The sequence below is a fragment of the Vicia villosa genome, linkage group LG4 (assembly GCF_029867415.1).
Source record: "Vicia villosa cultivar HV-30 ecotype Madison, WI linkage group LG4, Vvil1.0, whole genome shotgun sequence".
Taxonomy (NCBI): domain Eukaryota; kingdom Viridiplantae; phylum Streptophyta; class Magnoliopsida; order Fabales; family Fabaceae; genus Vicia; species Vicia villosa.
The window spans coordinates 194,321,860-194,336,777 of record NC_081183.1 but is presented as its reverse complement, the minus strand read 5'-3'; the positions used below and the strand labels follow the sequence as shown (position 1 = coordinate 194,336,777).

General features: G+C 33.7%; 2 protein-coding genes across 2 annotated transcripts; one reads left to right on the top strand and one right to left on the bottom strand.

Annotated features, from left to right (window-relative positions):
• Positions 1–688: 688 nt before the first annotated feature.
• Positions 689–4,935, top strand: LOC131596601 (probable LRR receptor-like serine/threonine-protein kinase At2g16250). The gene is made up of 5 exons (XM_058869317.1): positions 689–1,379; positions 1,463–3,344; positions 3,505–3,630; positions 3,738–3,760; positions 3,890–4,935. Exons 2-5 carry the CDS (start codon positions 1,510–1,512, stop codon positions 4,483–4,485), a joined length of 2,580 nt encoding a protein of 859 aa, XP_058725300.1. The 5' UTR covers positions 689–1,379; positions 1,463–1,509; the 3' UTR covers positions 4,486–4,935.
• Positions 4,936–6,418: 1,483 nt separating this feature from the next.
• Positions 6,419–13,956, bottom strand: LOC131596598 (uncharacterized). Its single transcript, XM_058869314.1, has 17 exons — positions 13,664–13,956; positions 12,413–12,714; positions 11,236–11,313; positions 10,884–11,104; positions 10,453–10,545; positions 10,089–10,172; positions 9,440–9,550; positions 8,887–8,992; positions 8,738–8,800; positions 8,552–8,605; positions 8,306–8,363; positions 7,940–8,016; positions 7,645–7,715; positions 7,506–7,566; positions 7,356–7,415; positions 7,164–7,226; positions 6,419–6,807 (listed from the first exon to the last, which is right to left on the bottom strand). Exons 1-17 carry the CDS (start codon positions 13,818–13,820, stop codon positions 6,685–6,687), a joined length of 1,782 nt encoding a protein of 593 aa, XP_058725297.1. The 5' UTR covers positions 13,821–13,956; the 3' UTR covers positions 6,419–6,684.
• Between the last annotated feature and the right edge of the window lie 962 nt (positions 13,957–14,918).

The window sequence follows — 14,918 nt, the reverse complement described above, 5'->3', positions numbered from 1 at the left end:
TAATAAATAAAAAATAAAAACTCTATTAGACCAACAGACTATAAACATACTACGGTCTACAATGCATTGTATTGTATAACACGCTATAAAAATAGACTATAGCTTCAACACTCTCCTAGGAGAGTTTTAAAGTTCAAATTGAAGGAGAGATATTTACTTAGGAGGAAAAATAGCTAACCTAAATAGTAACATTAAATTCTGTTATCCTTTTGAATGTGTATGCATTAAGATACACAACAACTACTATATAAGTAGAGAAAGAGAGAGGTAGGAGCAAGGAAAATACGTGTGCAATAAAAGTTGGAACCTCCATCATAATAGTCACATTCTAGTAGTTTTATAACATTATTAGGAACCGTCACAAGACTAGTAGTAGTATCATATATTTTTTTTTTTGTATAGAACTAATAGAAGATTAAGATTGAATACTATACATATACACGGTTTATACATACATTAATCAACTCAATAGACGAAATATTTTATAGTCAAATTCACACAGCTATTTTCTAACATATACTAAAAACTAAATAGCATTTTGGACCAAACTATATGTGACGTTTGTGACTTTCCTTTGTATGAAAAACCATGAATGTCTTTTAATAATAATTGATTTCTCCTTTGAAAACTCTACGTGTAAAGACACAATTGGATGGTGATTGATTCATCAATCATCAATTCATCATGCATCACAATTCACACCCCAATCATAATCATATATCTGCAGAAAAAAAGAAAAAGAAAAATCAAATTTGAAAAGCCATTCTAATTCCACGAAACTTCTACTAGTACTACAAATCAATAATATCTTCTTTTTTTTCTTGCATAAACACAAAAACAAGACCAATTTGTTCATAGTGAACACTAAAACAAAACCAAACAATCTTGAATCTTGAACCTTGAATCATCACTATTCACTACTACCACCTCTCAATTTTAAACTGTGCATTAATAGCTTCTCCGGTGAGTTTTGAAAGTGAAAGTTGTGGCAGTTGGGGGCATAACATAACACTACCACACTCTGTCCCTCATAAATGCACTACCTCAATTCCACCAATTCTCTTCATACCCATTTAATGTTTTGTTATAAAACTTTTATTTCAATTCCCAAATAACACTGCTTTTTCTAGTTACAAACACAACCACATTCTATCCATTTCATCCTTAAACCTTAGTGGTTGTGTTTCATCAAGACTACTACTATTGCTCATATAAACAACAAAACAACAAAACAAAAACAATAGAAACACAAGACATTCCTTTACTTTACAACGTTGATGGTTCCTTCTTATAGACTCTGTCAAGAAGAGTTTACAAGAGACAAACACAGAAACACCAAGTGAAGTGAAGAGAAGTTTAGCAATTTGTCATCGTTGAAGGTACTGTTTTTTCATCTATAACTAAAAAAGAATCAATTTTTTTTCTGGGTTTTATGTTAAATTTTTTATACTGTTACATGCAGATGAAACTGAGATTGCAAAGAACAAAGTGAAGTGAAGTTTGTGTAAGATGAAAATGAAGAGTGGAATAACAGTGACTTTTGTTATGGTGTTGTTTTTGTTGGTGGAGTTAACATTGAGTTTGAGTTCAAGAACTGAAAGGTTAGCGTTATTGGAGCTTCGGTCATCGTTGGGTATAAGGGCGAAAAATTGGCCTATTAAAACTGAACCGTGTCGAAACTGGACTGGTGTTGAATGCAATAACAGTCGAGTTGTTGGTATCAACGTGTCCGGGTTGAAGAGAACTCACAAGGGTCGTCTTACGCCGAATTTTGAAGTGGATTCTCTGGCAAATTTCACGCTATTGGAGTCTTTCAATGCTTCTGGTTTCATGCTTAACGGGTCTATACCAGATTGGTTTGGTGAGAGACTTGGTGCACTCAAAAAGCTTGATTTGGGGTCTTGTTCAATATCTGGTGTGATTCCTGATTCACTTGGTGGTTTGAGTAGTTTGAAGTTTTTGTTACTTTCAGGAAATAATCTTACTAGTAGAGTCCCTTCAAGTTTGGGGGGCTTATCTAGTCTTTCTATTCTTGACCTCTCTGGGAATTTGTTTTCAGGATCAATACCTGAATCTTTCTCTAATCTTGGTAACCTTACAAACCTGGATCTTTCTAATAATTACTTATCTGGGTCTATTCCATCGGAACTCGGTGTCCTTTCAAATCTCCAAATTTTGAACCTGTCTAATAACGCCTTCACTGCTTCGGTTCCTTCTCAGCTAGGCAATCTTTCAAAATTGGTTGAGCTTGATCTTAGTGTGAATTCTCTTTCCGGGCCATTGCCGCGTAGTTTGTTTTCTTCTAGATTTTTCGTCATTCAAGTTATGATTTTAAGTCGAAATTCAATCGATGGTGATCTTCCTGATGCTATATGGTCAATGCCTAGATTGCACTTATTTGATGTATCAGGCAACAGTCTCACTGGTCCACTGCCGAATTTGTCTGGTTTAAATGTTAGCTCAAACGGTGGCGGCGTATTCAATTTATCGAACAATTTTTTCTATGGACCTGTGAATGGTTCGACGGACAAGATTAAAATGATTGATTTGTCTGGAAATTATTTGGATGGCGATGTGCCAGATGGTCTTAGTAATGTTACTCTAGATAGAAATTGCCTACAGAAGATTTCAAACCAGAGGAATTTGAAAGAGTGTAGAATGTTTTATGCCCAGAAAAATGTAACCTTTGATTATGGTAAGCATGAGACAGAAAAAAAGAAACGAGTAATATTCATACTGGCAGGTATATTTGGTGGATTGGGATTTATTGTGCTACTGGTATTGGTCCTGATATTGGTTCTAAAACAATGTCATAAAAGTAAAGATATGGAAATTGAAAGAGGGACCACAAATGGGGGACCTGTTACAGAAGGGGAAAGTCCTACACCTAAGGATCCTGTTTTCGTAACAGCTGTCGGAGAATCGTTTACTTTCGAACAAATACTCCATTTTACTGGAAATTTCGATGAAGCAAACTTAATAAAACATGGTCATTCTGGAGTCTTTTTCTTCGGAGTTTTGGACAGTGGAGTAACTGTTGTTGTCAAAAGGGTAGATTTAAGTTTATTTAAGAGAGAATCTTACATTGCAGAGTTGGGATTGTTAAGCAAGGTTTCGCATGCAAGATTGGTCCCAATTCTAGGACAGTGCATGGATAATGAGAAGGATAAATGTATAGTTTACAAGTATATGATAAATGGAGATTTGGCTGCTTCCTTACATAGAGTCAGTGGTTCAGATGGGAAGTTGCAGTCCCTGGATTGGATCACAAGATTGAAAATTGCAACAGGAGCTGCTGAAGGCCTGGCTTACTTACATGATTGCAGCCCTCCTCTTGTTCACAGGTAATCCCATCATGATCATAAATAAAGGTGGAAATAAGCTGGGCCGAGTTAGGTTTTGTCGAGCCTAAGTCTGATATGTAGTCTATTACAGACTTATTTTTAGGTCTGAGCCTGGTATTTTTAGGTAGAGTGATATTTTATATAGTTTTTATTTTTGCAGAGATATCCGAGCCAGTAGTATACTTCTCGATGATAAATTTGAAGTGCGGCTTGGAAGTTTAAGTGAGGTTGCTGCCCAAGAAGATTTTCATCAGAATGTTGTGTCAAGAGTTTTCAGCAAGCCACTGTAAGTTTTGAATTAGTTTACAATAACAATGTAATAAAGTGCAACTGTTTTATAATATATATTCAATAGTAGGTTTAACCTTTTTTTTTTCCTTTGTGATTTTGCAGATCTTCTAATCAAGGCAATTCTGGTAAGGAAAATGTTTTATCAATTTCTTGTTAGTTTTTATCCTATTGTTGATTCATGCATCTAAGACGCAATAGTACACCAAAAATTTGATTTTATCAGTGTTTGATTTATATTTTGTGGTAATGAACAGGTACATCATCTGTGACGTGTGCTTATGATATCTACTGTTTTGGGAAGATTTTACTCGAGCTTGTTACCGGTAATATCGACATCAGCGAATCAGATGATGCAACCACAAAGGATTGGATAGAGCAAACCTTGAATTACATCACCATATTCGATAAAGAACGGTTGGCTAAGATCGTTGACCCGTCTTTGATAGTGGATGACGACTTATTGGAAGAGGTATGGGCTATGGCAATCGTGGCCAAGTCGTGCCTTAATCCTAAAGCTTCCAAACGACCTCCAATGAAACATGTCCTCAAAGCACTTGAAAATCCATTGAAGATTGTGAGAGAAGAAAGCTTTAGTTCAGCGAAATTGAGAACAACTTCGTCGAATAGATCGTGGAGCACTGCGTTCTTTGGTAGCTGGAGACACAGCTCATCAGACAGTGGTGCAACTGCAACCAATAGAGAGGGTTCTAGTGGCATTAAACAAACAGGAAGAGTAAGTTCTCATGGTAGTGGTGGACATGATCATTCATCTTCGAATAAAAGGTCATCCAATGAAATATTCCCGGAACCGATGGGAATGCAAGACTTGGAGAATGGAGAGTTAAGATGAAACACTTAGAGGAAATGTACTTGGTTATTCATTTATTGGTGAAGTTCTACCTCTTTTTTGGGTAGTAACTCGTGCCATAGCTTAGCTATTGCTTGTTATGGTCCATCACCACCATACAGTTAATGATTGCTTTTGCTTTCTAAAGCTGATTAAGCAGTACACCTTGAGATTCTGGTACCTAAAGTGCTTTGCTAAAATTGAATCATTTTACTCATCCACCCTATTTGTTATGTGTGACAGATTGTAAAAAGTAATAGGAGAGTTTTCATTTTGAGAGGAATTGGAAAATGGTTAAAACTTTGTATTCCAAATAGAATTTTATTTAGAGGTAGTGTGGTATGTGATTGAAGTGAAAACACAAAAATGATTATTCGTTTTCACAAAACATTAGTTAACTTTGTTCTGGTGGATCATTTGCTTGTACTATAGTATTGGTTGGTTAGTCACGTATCACTACAGTTTCTCTATCTAAGGCCATGATCTGTTTGTGCAAACAAGGTATTTACAATTCGATCAATTTCAGTTTTGTATGTTTCATTATTCTTCTTAAGCCACCTACAATATTGATGAGATCCAAACTCATTCAACACTTTCTAAAACCACAGCATTGGCTTCCAGTCACCTGCGTACGAATTATTTCCTATTCTTAAGCCACCTGCTATGCAAGTCTCTAGGGGTGTGTTTCAAAAACGCATAAATTGGATGAAGGTGAGCCTATGAAACATTGACATAGAAGCAGACACAAAACATGGTCTTGATATGTTGGCACCAAAAATAATTTTAAAATCATACATTGAGAGTGATAAAACTTGACAAAGTTTTCCTTCGCCTTCGAAGTGAAGAAAATGTGGTTAGGTCTAACTCAATCCTATAAAACCAGTTGATAGGATGAAGATTGTCTCCACTTATAAGCAAATGTTCAGGCCATATATTGTTCGATGTGGGACTCTTAACACACCCCCTCACGCCCAGGACTAGACAACTGGAGGAGGAATCTACATGTCACCCCTAAAATTAAACATGTCACCCCCAAAGCTATGCTTTTACCATTATACCATTGCCTAAAGTCACTAATTTTCAAAAAATATACGTTTCGACTGGATTTTTTGAAATTTCTGATATTTTTTGCAAAAAAAAAAACTGTGATACCATAAATTTGAAATTTCCGTTATACAGAAATTTCAAATTAACTAAAATTTCCGGTATGATGTACCGGAAATTTTCTTATAACTGAAATTTCCAGTATTTTTGCAAAAAAATAAAAAATACTGTGATACCATAAATTTGAAATTTCCAGTATATACCTGAAATTTCAAATTAACTAAAATTTCTGATATGATGTACCGGAAATTCCTTATAACTGAAATTTTCAATATGCTGTATCGGAAATTTGACAGTGCATACTGAAAATTCTTTGTATCTCAACATTTTTCAACAAGGGTAAAACTGGATTAAAAAAATATGGGAGGTGCCAAATATAAAAAAGAGGGTGGCATGTAGATTTCTCCAACTGGATCGTGGAAATAAATGGTGGGTGGCCCGATAGCGGAAATCATAGAAGGTGGTCCACCGGATTTTAAATGAGACTTTTGATACCATGTTAAGAAATGTGATTTAGACTAACTCAACCATATAAAACCGATTAGTAGGGTGAAAATTATCCTCACTTATAAGCACATGTTCAGGCCATATATTATCCGACATGTGACTCTTAACATCTCCCATAGACTTTAGATTTTAGCGGCATGGACCAACAAGTCGTGACAGAACATGTGGAGATGAGTTATTGTAAAGAAAATATTTAGAAAGACAAAAATAAATTGTAGTGTAGCATAGGACCTAAACATATTTAACCAATTTTTATTTTGTTCTCCTTTCATTTTTAAATATACATTTCAATAGATATTATATTCATGCCGATACAAGATAGATAGATATCAATGAAAATTGGATTACATATTTAGGAAAGTAGCAGAGTTATTTACCCGTGCATTCCTTTGTCCATTGTTGTCCCTATTACTATCAAACAAAGGGAAGAAGAAAAAATACAATCCTATGTTAAAATTAATATACAACATATTTTTACTCAATTAATACACTGTCTTAACAGAAGCAATGATAAACCCAATTAATTGCTATGTTTCCAAAAAAAAAAAAAAAATCCAGGGGAGGAGGAATTAAGCATACATTAGCAAGATCTCAGCTTTCCGAAATGCCAAATTCATGTTGCATAAAATCTTCACTGGGTCTAAAGTACTTGTCTGAAGATAACAAGCCCAAGTTAGATACCCGGCTTGTATAAAGGCAGGCATATCTCTCAACCTGCATCATGCACATTACATGAGTGCATTAACCAAACTACCTTTTCTAATTGTGAGATCAATTTTATAATTTATAATTATGATTCGGACAGAGGAAAACATCGCCATTTGTTTCCATGCATTTTAAAATAGAAAAAAAATATGTTATACTTAACCTACATAACTACCACATGTTAGTAAGCTGAGGCATGACTTAGCATCGGTTAGTGTGCTACTTGACAACATTAGTACCACACCCTAATAGCCATTCAGATTTTAAAAACATAGTTAAAAAACCCGGTTTCTCATTGTATAGAAATGTGAAACATGCACCAATATTAGTATTGTACAACATCAGAAGAGAGCATTTAACTTTACCTGATGAGCAAAGCGAGAGTTCTGATAACCAGTCTTCATAAGCTGGCCCCATGGCTCATGAAACTGCAATGGTTTATTTTTAAACAATTGTAAATTGTAATCTTATGTACAAAATAAATTGAATATAATCTAAGTGTACTAGACATGTAGAGCTAAAACAGAAGATTATAGTAAAAGACTGCTTGTTTCTACCTTTAGGTGTAATTTTCTTAGCATTTCTTGATTACTTAATCGCACCATCTCTCTTTCAAGCTGATAAAAGAAAAGTTCCTTAAACACAAATGCCCATACTCGAACTTCTATGTATGAGAGAGAAACGAGAATGAACCCGAAAGAACTAACCTTCAACTCGTCAAGTTTTGAATTCAATCTCTGCTTGGTATGGTAATCTGGATTCTCCAATCTGAAAAAGTGTAGACTACTGACTAAGACAGCAATCAGAAAACAAGACATGACTAAGAAGGTCCAAAGTTAGACTAACTTGAGAGATCGATTCAAATTATGCATTTTATCCACAATGCAATCATCCTTGCTCCTCAATAATCGAAGATCCTGCACACAAGGCTAATCATGTAAAAATCTTATGCCACAAATGTGTGTTAGCATGTTAGATGGCGTACATTGAGAACAGAAATAAGAATGCAAAAGCAAACTTCATTAAAAATGTCAGATAATTTTTTTTGCATGAATTAAACTTGTACTCTCCTATCATCTCATATTCCAAACTTTATTTTATCCACAAAAATCAGAGATGATAAAAAAAAACAATTTAGCACCTTGCGATAATCCCTCAATTCCCAGAGGAGTTGAACCTCCCTCTCAAGCTCTGGGATTACTAACATTGTTCTCCAACCTGCTCATAAGCACATTGAACCATAATCAAATTCAAGTGACATAAAGAATAATCAACAAATAGCATGATGTAAGCTGAATGGATATTTGGGTTTCCATTCCACACATAAATGAACATAACTTAAACTCATTTTTTTGGAACTTCCATTAATACCTTATTTCTGAATTATTTTTCCGATTATATATATTCATCTCCCCCTAATATAGGAACTACGGGTAAAGTCCTAGTTTACCCATATGAAAAAGCCTATCAATCAAATAGAAAAGTGATAAGGATTCATATAATATACCAAGAACCTTTTTGCTGCGTAGTATATCTCCATAAATATGATCTCCAACATATAGAACCTACAAGTGTTAGGAGTTTTACAGGGCACTTCAATTAATGTTATTATGTCAGAATTCTAGAATGACAAGCCATATTAGCTACATAGGTTATAAACTCTTCATACCAAAAACATAATTCATGATAAATAAAAAATTATGCCATTTTGTTTATGCTACTAGTAAACTTCTTTGTGAAATAAAGTTGATACCTGTGAGCTTGATTCTATTGAAAGTAGATTATGTAAATGATTGACGCTGCCTCCCTAAAATGGAATAAGCATATGAAGTATCAACTTTATCGGCTTGAGCATTATATATAATGTTTGCCTCAAGTTTTTAAGTTACATAAAGCTACAAAATGAATTTCAACATACATAAAAAAGTGCTTAATATACCTGGAAAACCTTACGAGCACGTTCCTTAACCTTTGTCAACAATCCTGCGGAGATGTTACCCACCTTTAACAAGACAAAATAGAAGACATATTTCAAAACAAGATCACCAAAGAAATGAATACAACGATTTAATATATTATTGGACTGACCTGAGGCATAGGAGAGCCATTATCTGTATTAAGTAACTTTCCAGTCTCAGGCTCAACCTCAAACAGGATAGCATCATTTCCCTCAAGAAAAAAGCTTGGTTTTGCACTGCATGAATGGTTGACTTCATCAGGTTAGCAAGAAAATCTTTAACTAAATTTACTGCAATCTATAAGATCACAATAAATTAACTTTTGAACACAAGAGTGCAGTAAAATTGCAATAAAAATATGTTTGAGTGCATTAAAATTGCAATAAAAATATGTTTCACTGTTTCTTATGAATTATCACATATATAAACTATATGCAAAATCATAAAAATTACAATATAAACATATTTTGGGATTTGGGATGAATGAAATTGCAAAAGCCATTTACTGATGAACAACACAAGGGTAAAACTAAATGATTACAAAGTTACTTGTGATAGCCTTTGAGCATAATTCCTTGGAGCATAATTTAGTAACGTTGAATGAAAATTTATTTTAAGCAAGGTGTTCAAAAGTCAAAACAAAAAATAAGCTAGCTGCAGATGCTCAGAGAAGAAGATATAACCTGCCAGTGATGACGACATCAAAGTATTGAAGCCAGTCTAAGCCCGTACTGCCATTTACCACACTGGATCCACAGAGGAAATTCATGACAACATTTGTATAGTCCCATAAACTGTAAAATGAGACGAGTCTTTAGATTGATAATTAATTGTGCAGAGACAGAAACCATAGTACAAGTGTATTTATATTTACTTGATGGTAAAAATCTTCTCAATGGTAATATCTTTTTACCGTAAATTAACTTCCACAAAAGCTTAAACTACTGGGTGAAGACACATATGCTTTGTAAATTTACTCTCTACTTTTAGACTTAAAACATGCAATGCTTATTGCTGATATTTAATTTTAAATTTATAAGGCAAAGGCTTAGAATGTCAAGAATCAACTGTTCCAAGAACTTGTCAATAAAGGCACAAAATGATTTTATCCAATATATGATGACCCATTGTGTTCTTCAATTTAAAAATGAGAATATTAAACAAATAACAAAATTTATTAATTTTATAGAGAAATGATGGTAATTTTTCATATAAAAATAATGTTAAACTGTTTTCTCGACAATCGTATGCATTCTATAGAAGAAAAAAAAAGGATGGACTACTTAACTAACAACTTTTTATCCTGTTCTTATTGAGAGAATTCATCACTACCTGTTTGTCACTAAAAATGTAGCTCGTCCAGAATCTCTAAGCATTTTAAGCATGGGAACTATTGAAGAGTCTTCATTGATATACCTAATATTTCAAATTTTAAAACAAAAACAACCAAGTCAGATAATTCCATCATGAATACATAGATATACCAAATTTTAATAGAGGGTCAGATAAGGATATTTAAGTCTAAGTTTTTAAATATTACGAATCCGTTTTCTCCCATCCAACATCTGAAAGGAACCAAAATTGAGTGAAGAGTGACGATTTTACACTCTTCCCCTCCTCTCTAAATAAATAAACCAAACAATAAATATTTAAAATAATCCCCACACCCCAAAATCAAACATTATGTAACCAATACCTTTTGGGATCTGTTGCAACCTTTTGCTTCAACGTTCCATCTCGGTGGCACAAATCTACTGCATTACGAACATCTTTGTAGAGACAAGCATAACTGGAAGGGCAACTCATAAAGAAAAATAAATAAAATGCAGTTCATTTATGTTTTACAACGTTTATGATTGCCCAACATATGAACACTCATGATATACTAACAGTGATCCGAACATGTTCACAAATAAAGACACACAATTCTTCTTGGAAGGTAATATATTATTATGATTATGAATGATAAAACTAAAAATAACTTTATGAGAAGCCAACCAGGACTGTGTCCCATTTCAAAGGAACAAAACTAACAAATACTTTGGTCCTGGTATGCAACTGATCTTGAATATCGTAGGTGTATAAACATGCTTATAGAAGACCCATACAAGCAATAGTTGAACTTACTCAACAGACATTGGAATCTTTCCAGGATTTCTGTCCTTAAAATCAACCAGTTGTGCAAACAAGTAGGCTTCCGCAAGAGTAAAGAGTGTATCGATTAGAGCATAGTCTGGCCCATCAAAAGGATCACATACTAAAGTATTTCCATAGGTCCCAACTTTATCTTCTTTTGATAACTCTTTAAAACCATGATAAGCCACTTTCACATATTTGTGACAATCCATCTAAATATACGAAGTGATAAAACAATCAATACAAAAACAAAAAGATATTAGAGAAGAATCCATGCAATTTCATTATATATTTCTTTCGCTGGTAAAAATGGAGGGGTATAAAACATTTGTGTGATCTTAACCTTTAAGATGTTGCCTCTCTTTTTGTCAAGAACCAAACCTCTAACCATGTAATTTGGATCAAATGACCAACTCAGTAACTGCAGAAAACACAGTGCTTCTTTTAGCTAAAATACTATACAATCTGATATTCATATTCAAAAACTAAACAAATAAAATGCAAATAAATTAAACCCTTTATGTAGTACTAGAGGAAAAAGACAACTTCAATTATTGATTAGGATTATTTTATCTTTTAAAATTTATGTTAATTAGGATTTGCTGAATAGGATTAGGCTATCTGTTTTAATTTAGAGTTATTTTATCAAGTTTCCTTATCTTGATCAGATTAGATAGACAAATTTATAAATTTCGAATTCTTATCATTTAAGGATTGATTATATTCCTTAGGATATGCTAGTTGTTATCCTAATACAATTAGCATTCTTTCAGATGTAGCAGCCTATTTAAAAGGCAATATGGTTTGGAATGAAGTTGTCAAATAATAATTCTCAGAAAACTTGTGAGTTTTAGGAGGATCGCTGTCAAGGATGAGTCTATTTCTTTCTTTCACCATAGGTTTGAAGATAGATGTTATGATGGATGAATGGTCACCTAAGATAAGATAGGACTAAAATTAAAGGATTGGAGCGGAAGTTGAGGCATCATCCTAGAAAAGATAAGAATGATTCCATGGATGAGTGGTCACACAAGAAAATATAGGATTAAAAATAAAAGTATCATAGAGAAAGTAGGAGGACAATACATTGGAGAAAAGATAGTACAGTCTTGTCTTAGGCGACTGAACATGCTATGGAAAAGACCCGTATAAGCTATGCTATGGAAGATAGTTAAACAATTAGGAACAAAGGGAAACCAACAAAAACTATAGGTCAAATCATTAAGATATATTTAAATGGTTTGTCCATGTGGCCAGCCCCAAATAGTGGAAAATGCTTTGGTTGTTGTATAGTTAAAGAATACTCTTGACTCAAATCATGGCCTAATTTTTGCTTATATTGGAGTATTGGAGGGACTATTATATTACAACGAGTTGATGGATACAAAGTGAATCGAAAAGATGCAGGTGAATAAACAAAATAAAAATACAAAACCATTTTTGATCACCATTGGCACAAGAAAAAGAACAATAAAAAAAGTAAACATAAGAAAAATCAGAGCAAGATCAACTAGACAAACCTCACTGGGGTATTTCAAATCATAAACCAGCTTTTCAATGGTGCGGTGATAAGCAAGGGATTCAAAAGTTTCAGGCATGTATTGTGCCAAAGTATAATCCATGTCAAATCCCACAGCAACAATGTTCTTCATATTCAGTGGCCGGTTACAGAAGATCCGCTTTCCTATATCAGTTTTAGGCCCATGATCAGAAAATGATAGCCATTCCCGCAGCTGTTCAATACTGTCGCCTCCAGAACTTTCATCACATGTATCAATACGGATTTCATTCCTTGAAAATTGAGCATGCAACCGACTATCTCCTAATAAATTCGAGAATTATATTCCACTAATAATTAGGAACGACTTTAGTACGTACAACGGCAGACCATGTTAATGAAAGCAAATCTTTAGAATATAAGCAATAAATATAGATCAAGTTCCTTAACTTTTTAAAAAAGCTTCTGCACAAAAGGCTGGACAGTATATCTGTCCAAAATTTATATAGAAATATGCATACATGGTACACATAACCCCCATTATACTACATTCAGACCGAGAAGGGATGAATTTGTGGGTCTCAATTGTTATAAGAGGATTGGTTTTGCCAACAAAAAAGGGGTAGCGGCGCAGCTTGTTACCTGTTTGTCTGGTATTTCTGTATAATCTTTATTGCAAAAATCATGATTGGTTCCATTTGAATAAATTACGTTTGAGATTGGAGATTAATTTATAGTTATAAAACTTCAACATGTAAAACATACAGCCGTAAAAGAATATCAACAATAGTATAGCTGCTTCCTAGAGCAATCATGAAAGACTTTAGGACTATTTGAATTGACTTATTCGAGTTGGCATAAGCATTTGTAAAACTATTTGGAAGAACTTTTAAACTCGGCATAAGATATGTTGATAAGTTGTTTTTAGCTAATTTTCATAAGCTCTAAATAAGTTATAGGAATAGGTTTTATGAAAATGGTTAGACTTAAATTTATCTTTAGTTATAGAAACAAAATATACATAAGCACTTATGAGATAAGTGCTTATACTATAAAATCTCAATTAACTAACATTTACACAATGCAAAGGCTATGTTCAGAATCACCGAAATTTTCACAAGCTACTATGTTCCAACACATGAAAACTCAAATTCGCAATCGAATTAATCTCCTAACAAGTTCATTACTCTGAACTACACTACAACGGATGAAGACTCATTCAGTTGGTTACACGATGAAAACAAGTAGGAATAGAAGAGAGGGTAAAACGAACCTGCGGAGGAGGAGGCGGAGGAGTGAGGGCGGTGCCGGAAGGGAAGAAAGCACGGAGCGTGAATATCGGAGAAGATTGTAGAAAGAGAGAAACGGTTATGGTTCGAGATTGAAATGAAATGAGAGGTTGAGATTGGGATGATACTAGAGGAAGGCATTGTTGGAGGAGTTGAAGTTAGTTGAAAATGCACTTGACATTAAAAATGTTAGTAACGCATTTACTAATTTGAAGCTAGTTTGAGTGATGGGGTTATAATAGGGTTGTTGGTATTAGAGAGTGCAGTGCTTGGAATGAGAGTGTTGGTGGGAAAATGAAAATGAAAATGAAAATAAAGAGAGCTAGCTAGGGAAAGAAGGTAGTGCCACGTGGAAGAGAATTGGGGACCTCCTGCTGACGCGCTTTTTGTATGCGTGGACAAAAGTTTAAGTTTGTCAATGCTAGCTTCTCATATGGGTCAAAATAACTCATTTAATTCATCAGTTTAAATTAATTTAAAAAGTAGATAAATAAAGAGAGAATAATATTTGAAAATTTTTCACCCCATCTCATAGCATTTAGGCGCGCCACTGAATTGATAAATTTGTCCTCGTGTTTTCGTAGATGGATCTTTGTAAGCACTTTCTTGTTTACGTTTACTTTGTTCCATAGATGCATCTACAGAAGCATTTCGTGGATCTATCCACGGAAGTAAGAACAGGAGCATTTTGAATCATAAAAGACTCGTGCATTGATTCATTGATTAATCGGCAATACGACGAAATTTTCAATAGATAATTAAGAAAACTAAGAGATCTAAGAAATTACAACGGTTAAAACAATGTCATATAATCCATGCATCATTTGAAAGCAATCCATGTAAATTATTGTTGTTATATGCATTAATATTTAGAGAATTTCTCCATAGACCCTTTGAATCTTTTAGCTATTTGGTGAATTTCATTTATGCCTTCAACTTTCGTAGAAGTATCATCGAAAGTACTATTTAAAAAAATTATTTTTTTCCATAGATACATCTACGAAATGCATCTGCGTAAAGGTTAAAACATATTGAAACTTGACATTTTCTCAATTAATTGGGAAAACATGAAATCTTTCGTAGCTACATCTACGGAGATTTTGAAAATTGAGTGTTTCGTAGATTTACCTACGGAATATTCTGCTATATCTTAAAGTAATTACATTTTACACTAAAATTCTTTTTTATAATAAAACTAAGACATCAAATTATAGTAAATCAAAGTAACTGGAAAATCTC

What these genes read in the sequence shown, in the direction of transcription:
- LOC131596601 (XM_058869317.1), top strand. Translation starts at nt 1,510, where the DNA reads ATGAAAATGAAGAGTGGAATAACAGTGACTTTTGTTATGGTGTTGTTT. An exon ending in AGAGTTTTCAGCAAGCCACT is followed by an intron (nt 3,631 to 3,737) that starts GTAAGTTTTGAA and finishes GTGATTTTGCAG; the next exon opens with ATCTTCTAATCAAGGCAATT. An exon ending in TTCTAATCAAGGCAATTCTG is followed by an intron (nt 3,761 to 3,889) that starts GTAAGGAAAATG and finishes GGTAATGAACAG; the next exon opens with GTACATCATCTGTGACGTGT.
- LOC131596598 (XM_058869314.1), bottom strand. Translation starts at nt 13,820, where the DNA reads ATGCCTTCCTCTAGTATCATCCCAATCTCAACCTCTCATTTCATTTCA. An exon ending in AATTTGAATCGATCTCTCAA is followed by an intron (nt 7,567 to 7,644) that starts GTTAGTCTAACT and finishes ACACTTTTTCAG; the next exon opens with ATTGGAGAATCCAGATTACC. An exon ending in ACTCTCGCTTTGCTCATCAG is followed by an intron (nt 6,808 to 7,163) that starts GTAAAGTTAAAT and finishes TGCATGATGCAG; the next exon opens with GTTGAGAGATATGCCTGCCT.